This window comes from Temnothorax curvispinosus, unplaced genomic scaffold (genome assembly GCF_003070985.1).
Source record: "Temnothorax curvispinosus isolate PA1 unplaced genomic scaffold, ASM307098v1 QBEX01003210.1, whole genome shotgun sequence".
Classification (NCBI taxonomy): domain Eukaryota; kingdom Metazoa; phylum Arthropoda; class Insecta; order Hymenoptera; family Formicidae; genus Temnothorax; species Temnothorax curvispinosus.
Window position 1 is genome coordinate 1 of NW_020212990.1, and position 25,343 is coordinate 25,343.

The following is a 25,343-nucleotide window of genomic DNA, read 5'->3' on the forward strand; positions in this document are numbered from 1 at the left end:
ACAGCTTTGTGACTATCAATGATGAAAAATGACGCGTGTCTCGATTCACCGGTGATGCGCCTTTAATGCAACGCTCGCGCGTTCGTGAATCACGATTCTTCTCAGTTATATATCTAATTGCAATTGTAATTACACGTTGCGTCATTTGACGACACGATATGTTATTATTCAGCGCGCAAGCTTGATAGGTAATAAATTTCCTCCCGAAATGAGAATCAAACCGTGAGAAGGTAGAAAACGCACTTGCCTACTCTCAATATATATGCACGTGGTAAAAAAGACGTCTACCTTTACTAAAGCGGATTCCAGACGCACCGCCGATGACAATGCCCGAACGATACGTAGATTCTACCTAGATTATAGTCTTCGCAACACGACTTAAAGGTTTACTCCAACAGCTTGATATCTGCGTTTGACACATGTAAAAAATTAAATATAAATTCGAAGGCTAAATAACAACCTAGGCACATAAACAATGTTACGTTAAATGCCAGTAGAAATACAACTCTGGCATTTTTAATCGACACACTGATACGTGAATCTGTCCGGTATATCCAGATTGCACGGCGTATCCAGATGGAAAGTCTACTGCGTTTCGTTAAACGTAATTCGAAATATTTTTCGATACCGTTGAATTAATAAACGAGTATAAATGCGATCACTGCTGCTGGCGTGTCGACGGTAAATGTAGAGGGCCGCTTACCGCTTTTCGCTTGTCCTCCGCGCTCAAGGCACTGTGGCTCCTGTGCCTAATGAGATCCATGACTTTGCTCACAGGATTCCTGCTGCTTTCCGATCCAGCCCTAGGCCGTCCGCTTCCCTGCTCCTTATTCTCCTTTTGTTCCTTCTGGCTTTCTCTATGATGCTCCTTCTCCGTATGTACATCTACCGACGAGCTTCCGTGCGATCCTCTGTGCAAGGAATGCTGGACAATCATATAATAAAGAAATTAATAATGTTACAATATATTGTGCACGTAATAAAAATGTACATGAAACTCTCTAATGTGTACAGATCTTTTCCTTCAATCTTCTATTGATATCGTAATTGAAACCAGACGTAAAATGGATATAAATTTTTCAAAACTACTTTACAGAATTTTATAAAATTTAATCATTATATTATGATCATGCATATCTCTTCTTTACAATTAATGCGTATATCGTTCTGTTATTTGTACCTGAACGGCACTTTTCATATTAGCTATAATACTGGGCTTCCTCTTGCTAGCGTCCGACTTGCTCCTCGGTCTGAAAGCGTCGAAGAGCGCCGGCTTTCTCGTTGGGCTGGCGGTGTCATCCGTACCACCGCCGCTTTTACGACGTTCCGCGCTATTACTGCGACTATTACTGCGACTGGTGGAACCGGACCGGGTGCCGGAAGTCTTTCGACCGCCCTTGCCGGAACTCGACGAGCTCGACGGCTCGGCCGGCTGCGGAAGGGGCGTCGATTTTCCAGAGCTAGGTGCGCTCCCGTAAGACGACTTTTTGATTGTCTTCGAGTGCGAACCCCACGTATCTGCAAGTCAAATTATTTCATAAATATTTTATTTGATCACTTAACACTTAACTAACTTTATGCAAATAAATATATATCTGGCAGCAGGTATTTCGCTCGACGTAGCAATTACCGCTCTCTTATACTTGCGTAAACCACTTTGCTGTGTATCAGAAAGAATTTATTTTTCCCGTTAGCAGATAAACGAATAATTATACGATACGGATCTGGCTTGCAAAACGCGAATATAAGTTTCGCGTGCCCCGGAAGAGAAGAAAATTTAACGACCGCATACACGATCGTCAATTACCAACTCACCTGCTCGTGGCCTGTGACCTTGAGAAACATGCCCGGAATTATCCGTGTCCTCGGTCACGATCGTTGGTAGTGGTTGCGAGCCAAGCTCCTGAAAGGAAGAAAGTGCTTTATAAAAGACGATCGATCGAATTGTCCGCACGAAATCCCCGAAACCGACTAGGGATTCCTTCGTATAAACTCTATAGCGGCTCGTGAGAATCATTATAAGCCGCGAAGACGACGCAGACGCGGCGATTAGATATCGCTGTTTAATCGCACGCGATAGCGCACAATTGCCGCAATTATATATTTACGTATACACATTCTTATATTTAGTCTCGTCGACGAGGTGCAACGCGCCGATATTACGTCCGCGCGGCGAAATTTCACATTGATTTATTCGAGCGTTGAGAAAAAAAAAAGAGATAATCAAGATAAGCGTATCCAATTACATAATAATAATAATATCTTTGGAATTCGTCCAAGGGGAGATCCCACTCTGGAAAATGTCCAACGAACAGAGCGCGTATACGATCATTTCGCTTCGCGCTCGCGGCTCCTAGAGTACGTTTTAACATTTGCAAGTCTAAATTCTATTTTTATTCCGTTACTTGGTCCGAACTGCATATCGCGCCCCGTACGACAGATCGTGAATCATATACTTCGTCAGCTGCAATACGTCAATGCCGTAATTGTCTCAGCCTCTATCGAGAAAAAAAATTAAGACTTTGCTTTAAAGCGATTAGTAATTCTCGTCTTTTACAGAACCGCTGCGTTATCTCTCTCTCTCTCTAGATTTTCATGCGGCGTCGATATTTTTATTCATGAATCTTTTTTCACGAGAAAAAAGAAAATGCTTGAAACGCAGAATCTCGGGAAAGAGATTTTTCAGTATAATTCCCGCGTTTGTGTCTGCGCAACAATATTTTTCGGAAAAATACTTTTGTTAGCGTAACGACGGGTCGCTGAGGTATATAATTGCGAAATAACAAGCTGCTTAGCGCACAAAAGGGGATATTGATAGGGCGCCCCGCGTGGCCGTTCGTTATATACGCATTCACGTGAAATCCCGCGGAGCAACAATAGGAGACGAGATCGAAGAAGGGCGCGACAGGATGGCGACCTTCGGGAGGTTCTCATCTCCAGCTTCCTCTCTCCATCTCTCTCTCTCTCTCTTTCTCTCCTTCCTCGTTAAAGAGCTCCCGTCGGAGCTGACGCGGGATATATCAGCTAAGCCGCGCGAGCGAGATTAGACGTATTAACTTTGCACGACTGCACGGGCAAGGGGAATATATCTCTCGCGGAATACCTTATAAGTCCCGTGATACTCCGGGCAACGGTCCAGATACGGCACCAGGGAGTACTTGCGCACTTTCCCGAGGGACACCGACATCCTCTCACGGTCGTCGAGTCGAAAACGGCGCGTCTCCCAAGCGTTCATCCCGCGGATATCGCGCGTCCATCGAGATTTCGACCCCGAATGGCAAGATTATCGCGGGCAGCGAGGATACCTAGTATATCTCGCGACTACTATCTTCTCGCAACTCGTTATCGCGATAACGATTCTTCTTCGAGCGACGGTCATCGGCTCGCCTCGCCGGTAAACGCCACCTCTTTATCACGCCGCACTTGCGACTAGCCGCAATTATCATTCCCGACGCGATCATTCTCCAAGCGCGTCTGCTATACGTCCATCAAATCCTTATCAAAATTCGCCAATGAGGGATTACGTTCCGCGCAGAACAGAGATCTTCCTCGAGCGTCACACACGTCTTCGAGTCGATCTTTCTTCAATCCAATGCCGTTGTCCAACGATTAAATACAACAATACAACAATACGTTAATAATTAAATACAGATAGACACATGTTTGTCGTGTTCTGAATGAAGAAAATCGCGATGCAATATGAGTTAATCTTTAAAGCGGCGTTTTTGGAAAATTTGCAATATAGATTTGCGCCTTATCAAGATCTCAGTGCTGACTGACGGCATCTCGAGGATTCTCCACGACGCGTTCGTTTCTCTTTCTTTATTGATGGCGCGATATAATAATATTCCTACAATCGTCATATAACGACGTTATCGCCGATGTTATCGAGGATAATTCCGTGCATCATCCGCGTGGCGACCTATTTTTATCGAATTTTATCGCGATACGGCTAGCTTGTTTTCTTACACGTGAAAAGCTCTTATCGTTATAGTTCTGCCGCCTATAGTCGCACCGTTAAACAGCGGAAGTGTAACATCAATTATCAGTAGCGACAATATGGACGTATCTCTGCTAAACTAAATATCACTTTTCCCTCATATCTTTATCTTTTACTTGTTAGTTTTATTTATTTTATTGTTCTAATTTTCTTTATCGAAGTTTCCTAAAGTTACATTGCATAACAAAGTGAGAATACGTATTACACATATATTTCTTTGATAATCAATTAACGCAAATTTCTGTTTGCGCCGTCGACTCGAATTCTGGTCAGATAAAAGTAAAGAGTAAAGAATCATTTGGATTATTATTAATCATTAATCATTAATCAAGTAGGATTATGAACATGTGTTTAATTGCTGCATAACAATTTAATTCGGAGGTACTTTAGATTTACGATTGTACCGCGATAATCTCGCAAACAGAATCTCGTGTAATCCGCGCATTTTAGTTTGCTCAAAAACACGATATAAATTATTCATTGAGTTTGTACAACTTTGCGAAAGCGATGCGCTCTTTGACAGTGAAATCATTCCTTATCATCAAATTTGATATTTATACACGTGTATTATCACTTAGTTCTTATATCATATAAAATAAATTAATTAACACGTTACGAGAAATGATAACGTTTATAATAGATTGTAAAACGCAAAAAATTATTCAGTGTACATTATCGTGCTCAAAGAAAAAAATTTATCTATTTTTTGTTTAAAAATAGCGCGGAGCGTTGGGAAATAATTTTTTCACTGTTAAAAGCAATGAAAATTTACGGTTAACAATAAAACGGTATCAACAACAAAAATAGCAATGGACGATAAGCAGGTCTCCGCGTTTTCCGCATTAATAAAATATGCGTTAAAATTGGAATGCGACGTAAAAAAATTATGTTAATTTCCATTCGATTAATATTTTTCTCACGTTACACAACGCGAGATGACTGTTGTTTTGATATCGCTCAGATCCGATAAGATTGTAGAACTTCTTTCTTTCTCTTTCTTTATACTAAGAAATTTAATATTAAATTAAACTGCAGACGCAGAAGATCGATATCGATACACGAATCAAAATGTGTCTATTTTTAATAAATCAAGAAATTTCTTTTGAAAAAATCGGTAGAATCGCGAAGTGTATGCACAGCGAACCGAAATGACGAAAGCGACAGAAATGTATACACAGCGAATCCCGGGAAAAACGTAGAAAATAGTGTCCGAGCTTTGACGTAAGACGTTCGAGTGCGCTCCGTTGTTCCAATTAATATTGTTCCAATATTTCCTATGGGCGAGGACACGCACGAGGACCGGTGGACTGGACACATCAAACTGTCTATTCGTCATAGGACCTCTCCATCGCGAGTATCGGTAATAATTTCTCTTTCGAGTAAATCGATAGAGCTTAAAGGAAGCCTTGTACCAGTTCGCCTCACCCCTTCCGTGAGACGTTATAGAGCCGCATCGGGAGATCTGGGGCAGACGATACGACATTTAGAAACACATGATCCAGTCTTTCGTCACTCTCAAACGGCCACGGAAATAAAACAATCAAACGATCGTGCGAGAATCACTTGCGTCTATCCGCGAAAATAATCGGAAATTCGCAATCGTTATGTTTCCTGTATTCGACTCCGTTTCTTCGTCGATTGTTCCTTCGGGAAGGAACTTTGTTACGCCAACTCGTCAAGATAATCCACTTTCGGAAGAGAGAAAGGAGAAAGAGTAGAAGAAGCAGAAGAGTCTTCAAGTTTTCTCTTTAAAATAAATTTTTTTTTTTTAATATGTGCGATCAAGTTTTTGTCCTGCTACTTACGGAAGCTACACGCTCCAATAGCGAATATCTTCGCAATGATGATTTCACGATCTGTGCTACTCGACGTGCAAAAGGAACGCGCTTATAAAAATGCAAGAACCTTACCCAGCAGGCACAATGACGCACTGAGTGGAAAAAAAAGAAGAGGAAAAGAGGTAGATCGACAAACGAACAATACCGTCGAGAAAATATTCAGAACTACACGAATTTTTTAACACATTGTGCAATAATAACGACGCGTACGTATCACCGAGCGTTTTAATAAGCGTATTTTAATAAAATACTGCCCGGAGAAACGCCACGCGCGCAAACACGACGACAATGACGACAAAGAATCCAATTTCGTTTTGTTGACGTACAACTGACGAATAATCGTGGCGCAATCGAGGAGGAAACAATGAGCGATTCGCGAATAAACGATAGGATTACTTCGTGCGATCCGCTTTCGCAAGAATCGACCGGCTGGGGGATCGCTGTAAACAAATTTACGGGACCGCTTCTACTACGCGGCAATTGGTTAATTGGTGCAATTATAGACGGGGCAAATGGAACGCCGACGCCGACGAGGCGCGATTGTCCACATGTCGTTGGTTCTCCGATCCTTAAAGGGACAACGTACGAAAACGGCACGATTTCGTTCGACTGAAGGCCAGTGTTCTCCTCGAAATAAAAAAAAAACGGCCAAAGTTTGTCGGCACAGCACATTTTGTGCACATCACATCAATTGAGTACACACGGTGTGTTAAAAAAGATGCTTTTTTGCATTTTTTATCAATAAATGAATTATATTATCAAGTAATATTGGCTCGATAATTTTAGAGCGACAGTCGCTCTGTATAAAATATTTTCGTGCTCGGATATTTCAAATGTCCAATTCATTTGAGCAATTACACATTTCGAGTTTCATTTAAAAATGCTTTCTTTTTTTAAATACATACCGTAAAACATATACTGACGGCAAAAAGCGAATTGGAAAGAAACTAATTTTATTTGCTAAGTGTAGTTTCTCTCAATTCGCAAATTATTTCGCCGTAACGAGACCTTTGTTTCTATTATACTACTTTAATTTAGCAGCAAATTTACTCAGGAATATTTTTCTACTTCTCCAACACGAACAACACGATATTGTTGCAATATCGGATAGTTACGGCAGTTGATTAAACTTTAGTCGTATTCGATTAAGCGGCAAAATTGTCGGCGCGTCCCGGGTTAATATCGCCCGGGTTAATACTCGAGATAATAGCTCACTCACCCGCCGTTTCCTCTCCTGCAAGAAATCCATCCTGCGTACCCACACCTCGTCCGTGGAGTCGTAATCGAGGGTGCTGGTACTGCTCGCCTGGCTCTTCATCTCGATCAGGCTGCTGTCGAAGAACCGCTTGTCGAAATGCGGGCTGGGCAACGGGCTGGTCCTCGAAAAGGTCATGCTAGCGGAATACGAAGGGGGATCGGTAGCGGGGAAGGTCATGCCCGGGCCGGTGGTATGTCGCCTTCGTAGCGGAGGCTTCGTCGTCGACGTCGGCGACGTCACGGTGGACGTGGTGAATCTACCGACTGACGTCGCGACCGTCGTCGTCGTCGTCGTCGTCGCCGCGGTCGCGCCCGTTGTCGTCATCGTCGTCGTCGTCGCCATCGCCGTCATCGTCGTCGTCGTCGTTGTCGCCGTTAACGACGGCGACGGTGGCTTCGCGTCCGACACGCTGGACGTCGCCAGAGACTTCTCGTCGATCTTCTCCGAACTGGAATTCTCCGAGGACGACGGGCTCGACGCCTTCGACGTCTTCGAGGAAACACTGTCGGTCTTCTCGATCTGCGCCTTCGACGTGTCCTTCTTGCTGTCGACGCTCGGGCTATCGACGTTCTTCCCTGCAAAAGTCATCAAAGATATAGGCTTCTGCAACGCCATGGAAACGCGACAAGGCTCTCCGTTTATCCGATTCACGCGTGGAGCCCCCAAGGTCGAGGAGTGGCACAAAGGCGCGTCTGTGACCCCGTTGGATCGTCGGAAAATTCATGACGACGCGACAAGATTATTGCGCGTCGATAAAACGGTCGCGATCGTTGCCGTTAAATTATTAAAAGCAACGTTTGCAAGAATAGAAAAATGTCAAATTATAAATACTCATTGTAACGCGACTAAGGAAACGCGCGGAATAAATAACATGGCGAACATTTTGATATTTCATGTATCAAGGGCGATCATGTTCTCGTAAACGGTCAAGGATCGTATCTCGAGGCTCCAGAGAGGAGAAACAGGAGAGAAACGCGCTCTAAATACGTTTAAGCGATCGTTACCTAAGTGGAGTGACTTTTCGCGCCGCGCGTTGCCAAACGCGAGCACGCTAAGCTAATCTTAGCTCTCATTGGACGAGCTCCTCGCAATAGCTTATATTTCGTAACCGCGCACGCTTTTCTCGATAATTGTCCGCCGAAATCCGGGTTCGATCCGGGGGTAATTAACTCTCCTCGTGAACTCGTGATAATAACAAAGAGAGAGAACGCTTTCTCTTACCTTCCTCGGTCTCGTACTCGTCCTCCTCCCGGCACTCCGACAATCTCCTACCCCAGGGATACGGGCTGTGCGTCTGGTTCCTCGACGGCAGCCGATTTACATGCGACAGGAAATAATGGTGAAAGAAACTGTCCACTCCGTCGGAATCCTCCCCGGAGGACTGTAACATATCCTTGAGCGCCGCCAAGGACGTGATGGTATTGTAATTGATCGCCGAGACCAGATCATCCTCGATATCGCTGTCGTCCGTCGTGTCCTCGTTCTTGGACGTGCCCTCCTTCGAAGTCTCCTCCCGCGAAGTCACTTCCGTTTGCGTCGTCGGGGCCGTTTCCGGCTTGGACGGCTCCGTCTTGTCCTCCGAACTGGTCTCGGACTCGTCGTCGGTGGTGCTGGTGGACGTGCTGTCGCTGGACGACAGCTCCTGCTCCTTCTTCTCGCCCGCGCCGGTCCGCGTCTCCTTGCGCTCCTCCTCGTCGACGGACCCCTTGCTCCCCTCGTCCTCCTCGTCGGCCTCCTCGTCGTCGGCCGACAGCGTCTTCTTCAGCGTCTTCATCTCGTTCTTCAGATTCATGTTCTCCAGGGACTCGCGCTTGTCCTCCGCCTTCATCTTACGCTCGACGTCCTCCTGCCCGGTCGAATCGTCGTCATCCCGCTTCCTATTGTCCCCGTTTACGTCGCACTCGTCCGACTCGTTCTGCTTGTCGTTACCGGTGCCCTCCATCGAGGAAGCTGAAAGAGAAGGCGAGAATTATCGCTCCCGCGCGCAAGGTCGGCTTCTCCCGCCTCTCATAGTAGTTTCCCCATACACACACACACGTACGTACGCTAGCTACGTCGCGTCGTCGATGCGATCGGCGAAATAGAGCGCGTACCTACCGCTTACCGCAATGCGCCAGCGACATAGCGTTTATTCCATGTACACACACGCATCGTTTACGTTTCTCTCCGAGATCACATCCCGAGGGTGTGCACCGAATTGCGAGAAGCGGAGCAATTAAAATAATTGCATCGCGAAGCGCGATTCGATTCGGGGCGACCGGCTCACAGCGTCTGCGAGTCACGAACCAAGCGCATTGTACGTAAAATCGCGTAAGACGAAGAGGAATAGCGGATGGAACTTTAGCGGCTCTTTGGCCGGACGCCAGGCCTCCGTCGTGCGCGAATTGCTTGTTTACCGCGTGCTGGCGCGTGACGTAAAACGCTATTCGGCTCGTGGACCCGATCCGAGCGGCCTGGCAGACGTAGACACGTGACAGATCATGTGAAACCTCTCGCGCGAGCGAGCGACCGAAGTTGAGAAAAAAATCGCTTTATCGTTGATAAATTTTCTTCCCGACTCTCGCGATTCTCGAGCGAAGGAGAAAAAACAAAAGAGAGAAAGTAAGAGAGAAAGAAGGGAGGGAGGGAAAGAGAGAAAGATAATTAAATACTTTTGTTTCTAACTTTTAATTTTAGGTAAGATTTTCTTCGTCCCTTTGTCCCTACGCGACACATTTTAATAATAGAAAAGTGAAAAGCAGAATTAAAAACGGTATTGTCGTGGTACAATGGTCCCGTGGAGTGCCGATAAACGCGATTTTATATCGACGTCTTATCTCGGAAGTATCACGGAGGAAATTCACCGCTGGGTCTTATCACACGCCACGCGGCAAAATGTCACGAAAACAATGTATAAAACTGGGAAATCCGCTACTGGAGTTACCGCGACAATTATTGTCACGACGTGTATGCCGCGCTATTACATCCCCTCTCTATATATATTTCTACAAAAATCTGATAATAACCGAATCTCCTCCGCTTGGAACGATCGCGATTTCGCTGCGTTAATAATGGAATTTCTTCGCGATAATAATGAAAAATAGTGCGAAAATAGAAAAACGTCAAATATAATTATTAACCTTTTGTCAAATATTGGTCAAATATTGGTCGATTTATAATTTGACATTTTTTTCTATTTTCGCAAACGTCGCTTTTAATAGAAAAATGTCAAATTACAAATCTCTCGTCAAAAAACCAAATATTATATGTTATATATTATAATATATTATATACTTTATATCATATATTTACCAAATAAACATTTGTTCTTCCGTACAATTTTCTTTCGTAAATATCACACCGCACCCCCCTTATTGCAAACTTCTAACTACAACGCGCGAGTGCATGCTTTTACACAAAAGTTTCTCTTTTTCTTAACGCGAAAAAACATTTATCGGAATCATATATTTTCATTCGCGCTTCGATCAACAGGTGTTTTCGGAGGGGCAACTTTTCGCGAAGGTGTTTGTTGCACGGTAACGCGCACGGCAGGCAGGTTCACGAAACGTTGCCACGCGACCCGGGAGTACAATGTCTTTTACACAGGACACACGCGGTGTATTAATATACTCGTCGGCATTGAGAGCAAACAGCTGATTCAAGGTCGGTACGCCCACCGTCGTCGTGTCGTACGCGGTGAACCCTTTAAGCGTGTAACCCCGCACTCTAAACGATCGTGATTTACTACCTTCGGCTCCATCGCTCATCGCGACGAATCGTCCGTTAACGAAAAATCTCCAAACCGATCTCAAGCCTGAAAGATCCCCCCTTTTATCTCGTCCGATCGTTTCATCAGCCACGACGTGGCCTCGATAACTCCGGCAAACATTTCGAGATTAATTGTTACCGTGGCTACGTCTAACGTTGAAAAATATACGTATTTTATCTTGGCTCTCTTCTCGGCGCTCTTCCGTCACGATATTACGCAAACGACAAAGCGAGAAAAGAAGCTGAGCGAAATAAGTGGTCGTAATAAAGCCACAGGCATCTATAATGCCTCGTCTACAGTAAACCATATAAATTATGATCGGTTTGCCTTGTCGCGTGACTCACTAAACGAGTAGAGATTCTAAACTAACTACGCGAGGTCAGTTTTCGCGATGAGATTGCCACTGCACATTGATATCCAGCTGGTCGCCGCGTCGGTTATTGCCGGCGTTTTAACCAGTTATCTAATAAAGATACAAAGGTAGGGCGATAATGAGAACGCGGTAATTAATCCGCTATGACGAGACGCGCCTCCGACGCGGGATTTCGTAAAGCGCCTCGCCTGGATTTTATCGCGTGTAGCGTCTCGGCTCTCGCGATAAAATCCACGCTATTATATACACGCTATTATGTGCGGCCGTTTTGCGTGGTCATCCCAAGTGGCCGACGACGCGACGGGGCGATCCATCTTGGCTCGAGCGAGCGCGTGACGATCACTGGTATAAGCACGTGCTCGGTATCAATTATCGTCCAAGTGAGTAAAGCGACCGCGCGAGCGAAGGAATCCCGCGCGCGAATCAGCCGGATGAGAGCGATCCGTCGGGAGCGTCGTATAGGGAAAGATGCCAGGGACCGCAGGATCAACGATCCTGGTAAACCAGGACAGACGATTGCCAAGCACATTCCGAAAACGTTCCGTTTCAAAACTCGCGTAAATTAAATTAATAAATAAATCGCGCGGCGAAGAATATCGCTCAATCGGTTACAATCACGATTGTCGAGCGAGAGAGAGGCGAGGCTTCCAGCTGAAATCGAGGGTATTATTCATACGACTAGTTTACACCGTTTGCGACAGAGTTTTACCGAGAATTTTGCGCGAGCAAAATGTCGTTTATACAGGTGCGCGGGTGATCTCATCTTTGGCACATTCTTCAGCCGCGAAACTCGTGCGCGATGGGAAAAGAGATTCATCTTTCCGCACCGAACGAGATATGATTTATGACGATCGAACGTGTAGGAATATATCGTATATCGTCGGGGAAGTTGTCGAAAACTTTCCGAGGCATCGCGACGAGCTCCCAGCGGGCGTTTCCTCGAGCGATTTACTCTCAACCTGTCGCGTTTATCGGCGAACAAAAATGCGATTGTTCGCCGCTCGAAGAATTCGCGCCGCTACGATACGCGCAAGTTGAAACTTGGAACGACACGCGAAACGCTGAACGATGCGAATTTCGTCGGTGCCGACGCGTTGCCAAAAGTTTTCACGGATGAGACGTTTATCGCGAGCGGGTCCGATTGCTGATCGGTAAATCCCCGTCGCCACGTTGTCTGCCGCGCCGCTGAAGCGGTCCCGCGGCCCGCGGCGGTTTCCGCTGCGATGCTGCGAACGACTTTGTTATTGGACTCGAGCCGGAGTCGAGCCAAGTTGTGCAAATGTCGCCTTTAGGGAGAGAAAAACAAATAACGCGTGTATTTGTTGCTACGATTGTCAAAGTCTGTCGTGCGGGACAGTCCAAAGTCCAACAACCGGCCCGTCTGTTTGTTGGTCGATCGAGCGACTGAAAAAGTGACGACTCCACATTTTTAAAAAATTGAAAATATAACATAAAGGTGCCAATTCGCGAGACGCTGAAAATGAGCGTCAACAAGGTGAACGTGGTGATTTCGCAAAGAAATGAAGTTGAATTTGTTTAATATTCAGCGTCGTCGCTGAATCGTCGTTAATCATCCCAGTCAAACATAGACTTCGAAATACGTAAAATATTATTTTCAAGTAATATCTTTAAGTAATATTTTATGGATATATAAATAAATATTTCTGAAGATTTTTATTTGCTGAAAATGAGCGTCGAGCGTCAACGTGAAAAGGCACCTTAATAACATTGCCTTAATACGAAACAAATCTTTTTATTCCCAATTATATTAATAATGGACTATCAGCACGCGATGCGCGACCAACGATCCGACCAACTTCCCCCTTTTCTGTATGTACACGGTACACGAGCGACTTTATTTATTTCGCGAATATCTTCCCTCTTTCGATTGCACAACGCACAATTGTGACCAATTAGTTGACATTCTCGCACGGGTTTTCCACTCGTCGTGCCGCGGTATACAATTAGACGGATATACACTCGGCAATTACTATATGTATACCCGCACGTTTCGAACACATACCTCCTTTCCCTTTCCGCGAGAATGACGTAGCTCGTGGGCATTCACAGATCGTACGTCGACACGGTACACGAGCAAGAAAATCGTTCGTCTCGATGGCAGATAATAAAACGAGCGACGACAATATATCGCTTACGCACAGACGGCGGTTTCGCGCCCGTTATCGCGGATTGCGTTACTAACCGCTCACGCTACTAACGTTGTGCAATAATAATCGTATAGAAGCGATCACGCTCCATTGAAGATCGGCAATACTGGGTGCTTCCTGTTTGGTAGTGCGGGCCGACACGAGCCGGGTTTGCCGTATTTCCATTTCTGTTTTCCATTTAATCCGCGTCATTGTGTGTCAGCGAGCGCGCGACTCCGCTTTGACAGTGAGTCGGAGGAAATCAAGGAAAAGAAAACGTGGACCGAAATCTAATTCTGTTTATTAAATTAATATAATATATTAATACGATATGAGGTAAATGTATCAATGCCTGGACACGTACCAATGTCCGGACTTTTTTATCACTTTAGTCCTTAAATAAGTTATAACGCGAATTAAAATCAAAGGATCAAAGATAAAAATATTTTTCTTGTATTATATATTTTTATCTTTGATTTTAATTCGCATTATACTTATTTAAAAACTAAAATAATAAAAGTGTCCACAGACATTGGTCTTAAGTGTCCTGAGATTGGTACATTTACCTTAACCCTTAAAGCGCACACCTCCGAAAAATTACGTAAAGCGCACTGGAGATATGAGATACCCCAGTGTCTTTAAGTATGTACTGTAACGACGCTATTGACTATTTTATTGCATAAAAATTTCTGAATGAAGTTAAAGTCATGTATTTTAAGGATAAACAAAAGTTATAGCGATTTCTTAAAATTAACATTGTTTGAAAAATTATTGAAAAAGGCATTTTAATGGGACTTATCAAAGCACAAAGTTCGGAGTGGGGTATCCTACACCTATAAAATAATTATACAATATTAATATATTAATAATATTAAAGTAAAGTAACATTAAAAGGCAGAATTTGATTTTGGTCCATTTTTTCCTTCTATTTTCCACACATATACCTATTCACGTTGGAGTCTATTCATGCCATTCAGTAAATCATGGAACTCGATGAAAATACACAGTCTTTAAAAAAAAGGAGATATAAATGTAATCTCTTCGGAAATAAATATTAAATTCCTTCGAGCGTACAGTTATATACGAGCACGTGTGCCTAACCAAGATAAAAGGATTAAAGCTCGGCTCACGTCTAATCAATTACACCACGAAATCAAAGTACATTGATTTTACGTATCTCCAAGTTCCTCGGTAGGTATGTCGCGCGCGTCTTTTTCTATATGTACGTGATAAATGCTCCTCACTCGTCCACGGGAGTTAATCGATTCGAGCTAATTCAAGTCGACGCGAGTGACGTTAAAAGTTATGCAAATGGAAAGCGCCCACTTGCGTTTTCGCCGTGGGTTTTCGATAAAACAAGAGCTAGCGATGTCGCTCGGCCTCGCCGTTGTCTCGCGATCCCGTTGCCTCCGCCTCTTCTCCGCCTTTAGCGGAGCGCAGCTCGGTTTATTAATCAATTATTCGACGATAAATGCGCCCTTATTATTAGCCGTCGCCTCCGGGGGAAATTGATTCGGCGCGACGTACAAGAAAGTAATAAAAGCCCTGACCTTGCCTCGCGTGTTGTCTCATCAAAGATATATACCTGCGTCTCTCTCGGGCGAGCGCTCCGGGAAAATCCTCTCTAGAAGCCGAGCCGCGACCAAGTTTTACGAGTTCAACAGCGATAGCGCTTGAATATTTTATTTGCTCGTTTACACGTGCGAATAAGCGACACTCGTGAAAGAGTGCACTCGGAGAGCGAGCGCGTTTCTCAAGCCTCGAAATTGTGCGTTCGGTTCCGACGGCGTGTCCGTTAAGATATATAATTATTTCTACGTTTTTGTCGCGATATATAATTAATGTCTGTTTTAAAAAATAGATATGTATAAAATTGCATTAAGAATATCGTGCGTTAGCATGACATATTGAGCAGAACCAGTACCGACCTACAGGAATGGCTAAAAATGACTCAAATTGAATATAATTTGGCACTACGAATTTAACAGTGTATATTTGTTACTATATCTTGCGTTATCAGTTCTGTTTTCTCAAAAACAAGATTACTTCATTTAAGTCTTAATATTTTTTTTAAGTATTCTGTATTATTTTCGTTACTACATAACTGTTCAATTTGAGTCATTTTTAGCCATTCCTGATGTAGGCGGTACTGCTTCTACTCAATATGTCGTTAATTTAACTAAAACAATGGAGTTGAAATAATACTGTTTTATGTTAAAATAATACATTTTACACGCACAGTAGTTAAAAATAACAAAATGTTATTTAACTCAAGGTTGAAATTTCATTCTTCAGTATTTAACGATGCGTCTTGTCTTCAAAGAGTCTCCACTTGTTCATCACCATTGTCAACGCACTCTTGGTATCTTCTCCAGGTGGTCTCCAGAGCCCCGAAGCACATTTCTTTGGGCATTGTTGCAATCACATTTGCAATTTTCTGCCGGAGATTCTGCACATTGCAACGATGGTGAACAAGCGAAGACTGTTTGAACACAAAATACATTTAGTTTTAGATATATTATACCATGTTTAACCATGTTACGTCAAGACCCGCATGCGTTTATCAATGTATCAGACTGCATGGCCCACTAACATATGTTTTATTCTTTGAGTTTGATTTTTCGCGAGCCTTTACATAAACTAATTATATTCTTTTCTAAAATACATTTGTTACTATGATAAAAATGTCTTGCTAAAAAGTGTTAATATTTTATTAAAGCACTCTATTCATCTACCGCTAACAAGATTCAGCCCGATGAACAGATAAGTTTAAATAATCGAGTTTCTCACAGTAACAATTCTAGCGTTTCACGGAAGCTCGCGGACGGACACAGATACGTCCTCGTTCGCTGGAAACCCGGCTAAATTGTAAACACGCGGCAAAACGAAAGGCGACACGAGTTAAAACATTTATACGAAACATTTATACGTCGGTCGAAATTGAAACGTTAACGCACGCAAAAGGGGCACGCCTCCCGTCGGCTCCGAAAAGAGGAAACGTCCGCCTACGCGGGCCTCGTGAGGCTCGCGGCTGGCGCACGCGAGCCGCAGCCACGTGTTACGATAATTAAGCGAGGTATAATCGATAAACGCGACGAATCAATGCCAACGTCCGACGTCGGTCGTCGCGGTCGTAACAGTCTCGGCAGGACGGAGCCGAGAGACTCGAGAGAAAGAGAGAGAGACAGAATCACAATGTACAATCCGCTTTGTCATATGTCACATGTTATCCCGTATATTATTCGTTACCTTAGGCTGAGAGCGTGATCGATCGAGACGGACTCCCCGACGTCGTCGTCAATTTATAAACGGGGGGGGGGGGGATCCCCCGCGGCCGATCGTGTCCTCGTTCTCCTCGGCCGGCTTCTCGCCCTCGCAAGGAGAGAGAGGGGGGGGGGCACGAGGGGCACGGTCGGAGCTCCGGCGGCTCCGGTTTTACGCGAGTCGCACCGACGGGAGATTCCGGACGTGCCGGTCGCCCCGGGATGGCCACCAGGTCGATCGATCCTCCTCGCGCTCGCATTCGCACTCGCGCTCGATTCGCGCGCACGCAGCGCGCGCGCGCGCGCGCTGGTGGAGGTTAGGTCTCTCGCAACGTCGAGAGCAACGACGCCGTGTCACCTCCCGCTGCGAGCGACAGCCGACAACCGCGCGCGCGCCTCCGAGACGCGAACGACGAAGACGACGGCGACGACGAGCGAATGGCGAGGCGCGGACAGGCGGACAGACTGCGCGAGCGGAAGCGTCCCCGCGTAGTGTTGGCACGTCCTAGTCTTCGTGTCTTTTCCGGAGCGGCGGCGGACCTACCGCCACTCCGTCGTCCGCCGGAGGAGATATCGACCGGCCGGTCGCGAGCGGACACGCGAGAATTCACCGCCGGACGGATAAAACGTAACGGCGTACGCGTGTATACGTGTATACGTCGGAACTTGGATCAGGCACTGTCGTCGAGCGGGGCCCTGATGGCCCGAAACACCATAGCTTCTAACCTCGAAAGAGACGTTCTCTTTCTCTCTCCTTCTATTTCTCTCGTTTCCTCGATTCCTCGCTGACGACCGAATTGTTCGTTTCGCACCTCCGCGGACTCGCGCACTCGGACACTCGGAGCAACAGCAGCGAACACTAGGCAAAATACACCTACCTATTGAGAGGGATAGAGGAGGGGGAGCGGGCTATGATGCCACGCGCCTATAGGCCGTGACACGGCCGGCAACGTACGACGCGCATCCTCCTCGGAGCACCGGCGAACGCCGACTGTCGTCGTCCGTCGCGTCGTCGTCCCGCGCGCCGCGTCGTCCTCGGCAGCATTCAAGACGAGTCTATGAGGAACCAGCTGAGTCGTACCGCCGCCGCCGTCGCCGCCACTACCGCCACCGCCATCAACGCCGTCCCGACCGCCTCCTCCGCCTCTGGCTGGCCGCCGCGCTGCCCCGCGCTCCGCTCCGCTCCGCTCTCGAGCTACCGGCGGCGAGTATTCCACGTCCGCGTCGTCCGCGTTCGTTCCGCGGTGGCACGGCTCGGCAGCAGAGCACGATTACGACACACCCGACGCGAGCGACGCGCCTGCATCCGGAACGACGGGACACCAGCGGGGGCCCCCTCGCGCCTGTGATGCGCGCCTGGCCTGGCGGAGTAGCGGAGCACGCGCGAAAATACGCGTGCGGGGGAGATCCGCGTCTTCGGCCGTTCGGCGGAGAGAGAGAGAGAGTGAGAAACGGGATCGAATGGGAAGGGGGTAGACCGGAAAGGAGAGGAGGCGCGCCGCCACCGTCGCCAAAGACGGCGCGCGGCGCCACCGACCTGACTGACCGATTGTTACCCCTGGTTATCTCTTTTATCGGCGACGGAGCGCCGCTGCTTTATCGACGACGCGCGGAGTCCCTGGCAGTCCCCGGAACTCCGCGAATTTACTTGAATTGTTGATAATTTCGTGTAATTGCGCATTGTAGAAACATCCTGTAATTTTAACAGTGATAATAAGCGGAAACAGGGCCGATATGATGTATTACATACATACAATCAATTAGAGAAAAAATGACATTTACGGTTTGGACTGGATCTTAATTGGTACTCCTGGATGGAAAATTTTAGTCTCAGATTTCTTGGAAAACTTTAAGACTTTCTCAGAATTTTAAGATTTTTTTAATACAAATTGGGACTTTTTTTTCCCAGAAAAATTCAGATAAAATAATTGATGCTAAAAATAAAGAAAATTTTATAATTTGTTCTTTTCCTCTTTAATATAATTGTAAATCAATATTCTTTCCGTCGTATCTGTTAGCGTTCCTTCGAAATCATATCATAGTTGAAGTCGGCGACGCTATTTTTCTCAACGATATCGCGAAAATAATTAGTTATTTCCGGCGTTTATTAAAGTCATCAGTTTTAAAATATGATAAGATATCGTCGTCGGCTTAGGTTTTTTTTCAAACGTTGAGCGCACAGATCAAACGTATATATTAATGCTTGCGAAGCGTAACTCGACGATGAGACGATCGCTTGGAAATATGAGAACTTATAATTGTTACGGTTCTTGCTTATCATTACCAGGTATTGCCGGTCGACTTATCCGACTTTTATCCCACCGCCTCGTTCAACGACGCACGGCCGTTGCATCAGAAATTAAACGCGATGAAGCGCACAGCGATGGCCGATCAGGCCGATGGGCTGTATTCGGAAAAGGAAGGCTCAGAAAGCGCTCGGCGATTCTTCAAATATGACTGGTTCCTGCCTTTAGCTCCACGTCGGCTCGAAGTGTACAAACCAATCACATTAAAGAATCACCGAGTCACTTATTGGGAGCCATATATAAAGCGCGGGCCGGCAAATTGACGACAGTGGCAGTGCCGGCAGTGGTGGTACAGTGGCCGACGGCAGCGAACGTTTAGCTCGTACGAGTGATCATCCGCGTTCGGAGCCAAGTTGTACCTTGTACCTCGAGAAATCAAGTAAAATTCGTTATTTATATAAAATGTTATTTTATCGCGTCATAGAAGATAAACGCTGACTCTCGCTTTTTCTTTCAGTAGCAATTAAATATCTCGCTCGGGGCTCTCCGATAGGATCTCTCTCGCGACACGCGGCCGGATCGTGTGCGCACGTGGCATCAAAGGCAGCCGACGTTGGCAACCGCTCTACGGCAAGATGTGCGGAATCTGGGCATTGTTCGGGCTGGACAAGCAGCCGTTGACCTGCATCTGCGAGAACTTCAACAAGATATCGCACCGCGGGCCGGAGGCATTTAAAATAGAGTTCGACAATAGAGTCAAGGTGAGAACGTTGGAGCTTATTTCAAACTCTCGCTTCGTTCGTCGCGCAAGTTATTCGTGTTAATGTTTCTTTTTTCATTCGTCACGCAAGTTATTCGCGTGTTAATGTTTCTTTTTTTTTATATTTATTTTGCAGAATGGATATCTGGGATTTCACAGGCTGGCCATCGTCGACAGCCTCTACGGAATGCAGCCGATGAGGATACTCAAACATCCGCATCTGTTCCTCCTGTGCAACGGAGAAATATATAATTGGGATAATGTAACGTATCGCTTATCCTCGCTATATCTGCCTCGTGTTATCGAAATGAGAAAAAAAAAAAAAAAAATGTGTAACGTTGCAGTTGCGAAAACAACATGATTTCGAGTACGCCACTAAGTGCGACGTGGAAGTGATCATGCATATGTATAACTACGCCGGCGCTAACAATGTCGCTCAAAGTCTGGACGGGGTGTTCGCATTTTGTTTGATGGACGTCTTAAACAGGAGGATACTAATAGCCAGGGATCCGTACGGCGTAAGACCGCTGTTTAGATTGCGTTCAGAAAATGGGCAACTGGCCATCTGTTCGGAGAGCAAGGTGTGCATTGACAAGCAGATTATTTCTTTCCTGATTATTAATGTTTCTGTTAATTATAAATAGCACGTACTTAAAACACAACTATACGTTTTAGGGTTTGATGGCAATATCCAAACACATAAGTGGCAATTGGACATTGGAGCCATTTCCTCCAGGACATTATGAGATATATGAAATTTTGGACGATGGTCGGACAAAGCTTTTGGAGAGCTGCCGTTACCACAAACCCGGCGGCAAACCTTCTTTCCGTTGGTATATCTCTTGGGGGGGAGAGAAATTATGATATTCAGTTTGGGGGGGGGGGGATAGAAAATTGATCTATCATTAAACACAGATAAATTTATTTAATCGCGCAATATGTACACCGAAAGTATAGGGATATTTAATAATGCTTCATTTGTTGCAGCTTTGAATCCGAAAGATGTTCCTGGCAACATCCGAAAGCTGCTCTCAGGAGCCGTAGAAAAACGATTAATGACCGATAGACAGATAGGGTGTCTATTGTCAGGTGGATTGGATTCGAGCTTGATCGCCGCTTTGTTGATGAAACTTGCGAAAGAAAACAAACTGCCGTATCAAATACAAAGCTTCGCGATAGGTATGGGTGATAGTCCGGATATCATCGCTGCTAGACAGGTTCGTAGAAGCTTTCATACTTCTCTTATCTTTCACCATTGGCAATTGCATGAAGGATAAGAAATTTCTTATGTAACAGGTTGCACGCCACATCGGGACTAAACATCATGAAGTTATCTTCACGCAGCAAGATGTAATCGATGTACTGAACGATGTTATATATTCTTTAGAAACATATGACATCACCACTATTCGCGCTTCCATTGGGTAAAACACTTTATTAGTCAGCGTCCAATTTGTGATTTAAGCTTCCAAACTATTCAATATTACAAAGAAAGTCATAAGAAAGGACAAATTTGCATGTAATTCTTGCAATTTTCTTTTTCTTCTTGCTTTCTTTTAGATCAAAATTAATAAACTACCATATAATGACGGAACGTTCTGTACATAATATTGAAACTTTACTTATAGGATGTACCTCCTTTCGAAATATATAAAACAAAACACCGAGACAACGGTGATCTTCAGCGGAGAAGGTGCGGATGAGCTGGCGCAAGGCTACATTTACTTCAGAGATGCACCTAATGCGAGAGACGCGCACAACGAATCTCTTAGATTGTTACATGACATATATTTATATGATGGTTTAAGAGCGGATAGAACAACCAGTGCCTTCAGTTTGGAGCTCAGAGTTCCATTCTTAGATCTTCAGTTTACCAACTATTATCTGTCGTTGAGCCCTGAGAGTAGACAACCGCAAGGTAGAGCAATGGTCACTTAAATATTGTTACAAACGATAGATACTATAGATTAAATTATTAATTTGTACGTGAATAACAGTTTTGGCGTGATAGAGAATAAATACTACGTATAGATCGTATTTATATGTGCACAGGTGGAATTGAAAAGCATTTGTTACGATCTGCATTCGATGGGACTGGTTTACTGCCCGACAATATACTTTGGAGGCATAAAGAAGCGTTCAGTGACGGCGTCGCTTCCATAAAGAAATCTCTTTTCCGAGTAATTCAAGAGATCGTGGAAGATCGTGTTTCTAACGAGGACTTGGAAAACGCTGGTACTAAGTATCCCCATTGCACACCGAAAACGAAGGAAGCATACTACTACAGGTAATGGAATATAGAGATATCTTTAGTGAGTAAACTTGTTATCGTTCGACCGAACTGGATAATGTACTTTTTTTTTCTTGCTTTCGTTAGACGTGTTTTTGAGTCGCATTACGAGGGGCAAGCGGAAAATTTTACACCTTACTTCTGGATGCCACGCTGGGTGAAAAATATTACTGACCCATCTGCACGATTTATTAAGCATTACGCTGCAAAGGAAGAAAATTGGCTTAAAACGTAAAAAAAAAGAGAAATTAAAAACGTTATATATAATATATGTATACTACGTTTATTATGTCAGATGTATTGAGATATTAATATATAAAGATCTTATTAGGTCTTTTTATTGAATATTTAGTCTCATTCCGTACATATTTGCGATTAGATAAAATACGAACGATCTCGGAAAACGTAACTTCTGCAAGCAAGATGTTTATATAAGTTCTAAATGCGTTGATGTTAACGATTTATCTTCTCTGCAACTCTTCTCAATTAAGATGATCCTAAAATCGTCTGTAATACCGAATACTTTTTAAAAATACGCATCTTATTAGCTTTATAAATTTAAAAATCCTCCAAAATTAAAGTACATGCACTGATACACTTTCCACGCCGGTCGAGAAGGAAAATAATTTCAGAAATGCAGACTAAGAATAATATAAGACGTCAACTCGTTACAACACACATTTGCTTCGTATAAAAATTAAAAATTCTACAATTTGTTGTTGTACAAAACGAGACCGATGTGGCGTGGAGAGTGGATTACATGAAGAAATAACATACCGTTCTCAGAATAATTAGGCTTAGACACCTAGCAAAAAAGATATATATTTAAAAAAACGATTAAAGTGAATGTGTACCAGAATATATTTACCATAGGGTGTATTAGTGCATAATTTAAAAAATTTTAAATCTGTACAACCAAATAAAAAAATTAATTCGTTTTAAAAAAAGTCGCGTCTGATCGGTAACCTTTAGACTAATTAAAAAAAAAAAAGAAAAATTAGAATCGTAAAAAGCAATCATACCCCTGGTGGGACTCGAACCCACAATCCCCGGTTTAGGAGACCGATGCCTTATCCATTAGGCCACAGGGGCTATTGACGTTCACTCCGCCTTGCAAGGGTACATATTGTGGACATTCCGCTTCCACGGAAAACGGGAGTGCAAAAAAGGAAATTATACATAAGTACGTGTCACACATGCAAAGATCGGATCGTCATCTCGCGAGAAAAGGGGCGAGACAACGGATTTTACCTTTATACGTATATCGTTAAAAAGCCATAACGCACGGGGAAACGGAGGTAGCGAGCGAGTCGACCAATCGCAATCGAGATCTCTCGAGAGCGCGGGCGGCCGCCTCCGAAATGTCAGCTGTGATTGGTCGATTCGCTTGCTGCGCGCGAGTCTCGCCGGAGCAGACCGGAGTCACCGGTGTCACGTGCGGCCCAATTGTTTCTCAGCGCCCTTTAAAGTTTGTCGTCACGTTGTTGTTAACCCCAGATTTACGACGTTGCGAATGACCGGCATTTTTCGATCGAGGGGCGTAGCGCGAGCAATTTCATAATCTGCCTGTACGCAATACGTCTCGCTTTTTTTTAAATATAATTTGGGATAGGTTAGGTCCTATCGCCGGGTCTCCAACTGATCGCTCCAGTTTTTTGGCACGAAACTTCTGATTATTTGAATTATGCTGTTCTTTTAAATTTGTTCGATTCTCTTAATGAATTTATACACTTTTATTGTTCTACCTACATCCCGCAACGTGTGCATGATAAAGTTAGGTTGGTTCTGAGTCGACGAATATGATCACTGCGCGCGCTACTGGATTTCTTTCCAGGTACCTGTATCGCGGGGCTCGACGTTGTTTAAACGGTAATTACACGATTGTCATATAAATCTTGAGGAAACGCGCGATTGAAAACTTGAAGATTGCGTAATACCTTATCTTACACATCTGTATTTATTTATATATTTATATATTAGCTTTGTCTTAAATCTATTTATTTTGTATATCTATTACATATTTATTTATACAAATAAATAGGTATATAAATTACCAATTTGTTTATACTAGATTTATATTAGTTTTGTCTCAAATCATTGAAATCTGTCAAATACTGTGAACAGTGATTTTGACCCTAACGTATATTCCATTATGCGCAGATTATGCAACCTCGACCCCGGTGGAAACGCGAAACGAAGTTAAAAACGAGAGGCACATTGTCTGGCTCGATATGGAGGTGAGCAATTGCTGCGAGTTGTCTAACGACGCGAAGAAGGGAGCGAATTAAATTGGAACTGGATTTTTCAGATGACCGGGCTGGAGGTGGAAACGTGTCACATCTTGGAAATTGCGTGCTTCGTAACTGACGAACAGCTAAAGCTCGCGAGCGATTACTTGAACATCGTTATAAATCAGCCGGATAAAGTCTTGGAGAATATGTCCGATTGGTGCAAGTTGCAACACAGAAAGGTAATTGCATCTCCTTTTTTTTCTCTCGAACACTTTTTGCACTGTATGACCGTTAATCGGCGTTGTTAAAATTAATTTCAGACCGGCTTAATCAATGAATGTCGAACGAGCAAGACTACGTTGGAGGAAGCGCAGCGAAGGACGTTGAGTTTTTTGGAGAACCACGTCCCGAAAGGAGTGTGCCCGTTGGCTGGAAATTCAGTTTACATGGACAGCATATTTCTGAAGAAGTACATGCCGTTGGTTTACAATCATTTGCACTACAGGATTATCGACATTAGCACGATCAAAGAATTGGCTAGGTAGATTTAGATAATTCCATTATAATTTGCATGTGTTAATATACATATTCTTCGTAAAGTTGAAAATAATGTGTACATTGTATGAACTCTTTTTTATGTTCAGGAGATGGCAACCGAACATAAGTAAAGCAGCTCCAAGAAAGCAACATTCTCACAGGGCTCTGGACGACATAAAAGACAGTCTGAACGAGCTTCATTATTATAGGAAAAATCTGTTTGTATCATAAACGTAAAGTTTATAATAAAAATGGACGTGTCGTTCATTTTCTTGTTGCCATGATTAAAACGACCAGCATTTAAGTGATCGCACCTGCACTTATGTACATGTGTAAAACATACAAAGGATGGATTTTTCCATTGCATTGCGGTCTCCGAGAAACTATTATAAAAATAAGAAGGAACACGTATAGGTGTGTGAATTTATCAGAATATTTTTTCGTAATGCACCTAGCGTACACGATAGTTTAGCAAATAAAATAATATACATTATTTGATCATAGTTTTGACTGATAAATAAATTTCGAACAATAAATAATACATAAATATTTATAATAGTGAAACTATAACAGAGGAGATTCGTTTTTAGATGGATTATCTATAGAAGAAATTATCTCTCAACACACACGGACACGGCGCGTGTGCGTCAGT

General features: G+C 44.1%; 3 protein-coding genes and 1 non-coding gene across 4 annotated transcripts; 2 read left to right on the plus strand and 2 right to left on the minus strand.

Moving 5' to 3' along the window:
• Positions 1-658: 658 nt before the first annotated feature.
• LOC112452300 (lisH domain-containing protein C1711.05-like) lies at positions 659-16,715 on the minus strand. The gene is made up of 6 exons (XM_025012419.1): positions 16,614-16,715; positions 8,318-9,046; positions 7,058-7,671; positions 1,816-1,903; positions 1,181-1,518; positions 659-925 (listed from the first exon to the last, which is right to left on the minus strand). Exons 2-6 carry the CDS (start codon positions 9,036-9,038, stop codon positions 659-661), a joined length of 2,028 nt encoding a protein of 675 aa, XP_024868187.1. The 5' UTR covers positions 9,039-9,046; positions 16,614-16,715.
• A 2,381-nt stretch (positions 16,716-19,096) lies between these two features.
• Positions 19,097-22,846, plus strand: LOC112452311 (asparagine synthetase [glutamine-hydrolyzing]). Its single transcript, XM_025012436.1, has 10 exons — positions 19,097-19,312; positions 19,391-19,634; positions 19,770-19,895; positions 19,978-20,214; positions 20,309-20,481; positions 20,619-20,850; positions 20,930-21,057; positions 21,262-21,551; positions 21,686-21,920; positions 22,011-22,846. Exons 2-10 carry the CDS (start codon positions 19,509-19,511, stop codon positions 22,156-22,158), a joined length of 1,695 nt encoding a protein of 564 aa, XP_024868204.1. The 5' UTR covers positions 19,097-19,312; positions 19,391-19,508; the 3' UTR covers positions 22,159-22,846.
• A 96-nt stretch (positions 22,847-22,942) lies between these two features.
• Trnar-ccu lies at positions 22,943-23,015 on the minus strand. Its single transcript has one exon. It is a non-coding gene; the product is annotated as a tRNA-Arg (tRNA).
• Positions 23,016-23,334: 319 nt separating this feature from the next.
• Positions 23,335-24,958, plus strand: LOC112452304 (probable oligoribonuclease). The gene is made up of 5 exons (XM_025012429.1): positions 23,335-23,792; positions 24,084-24,160; positions 24,232-24,393; positions 24,475-24,695; positions 24,799-24,958. The coding sequence occupies exons 1-5, from the start codon at positions 23,723-23,725 to the stop codon at positions 24,920-24,922; spliced, it is 654 nt and encodes a 217-aa protein (XP_024868197.1). The 5' UTR covers positions 23,335-23,722; the 3' UTR covers positions 24,923-24,958.
• The last annotated feature ends 385 nt before the right edge of the window (positions 24,959-25,343 follow it).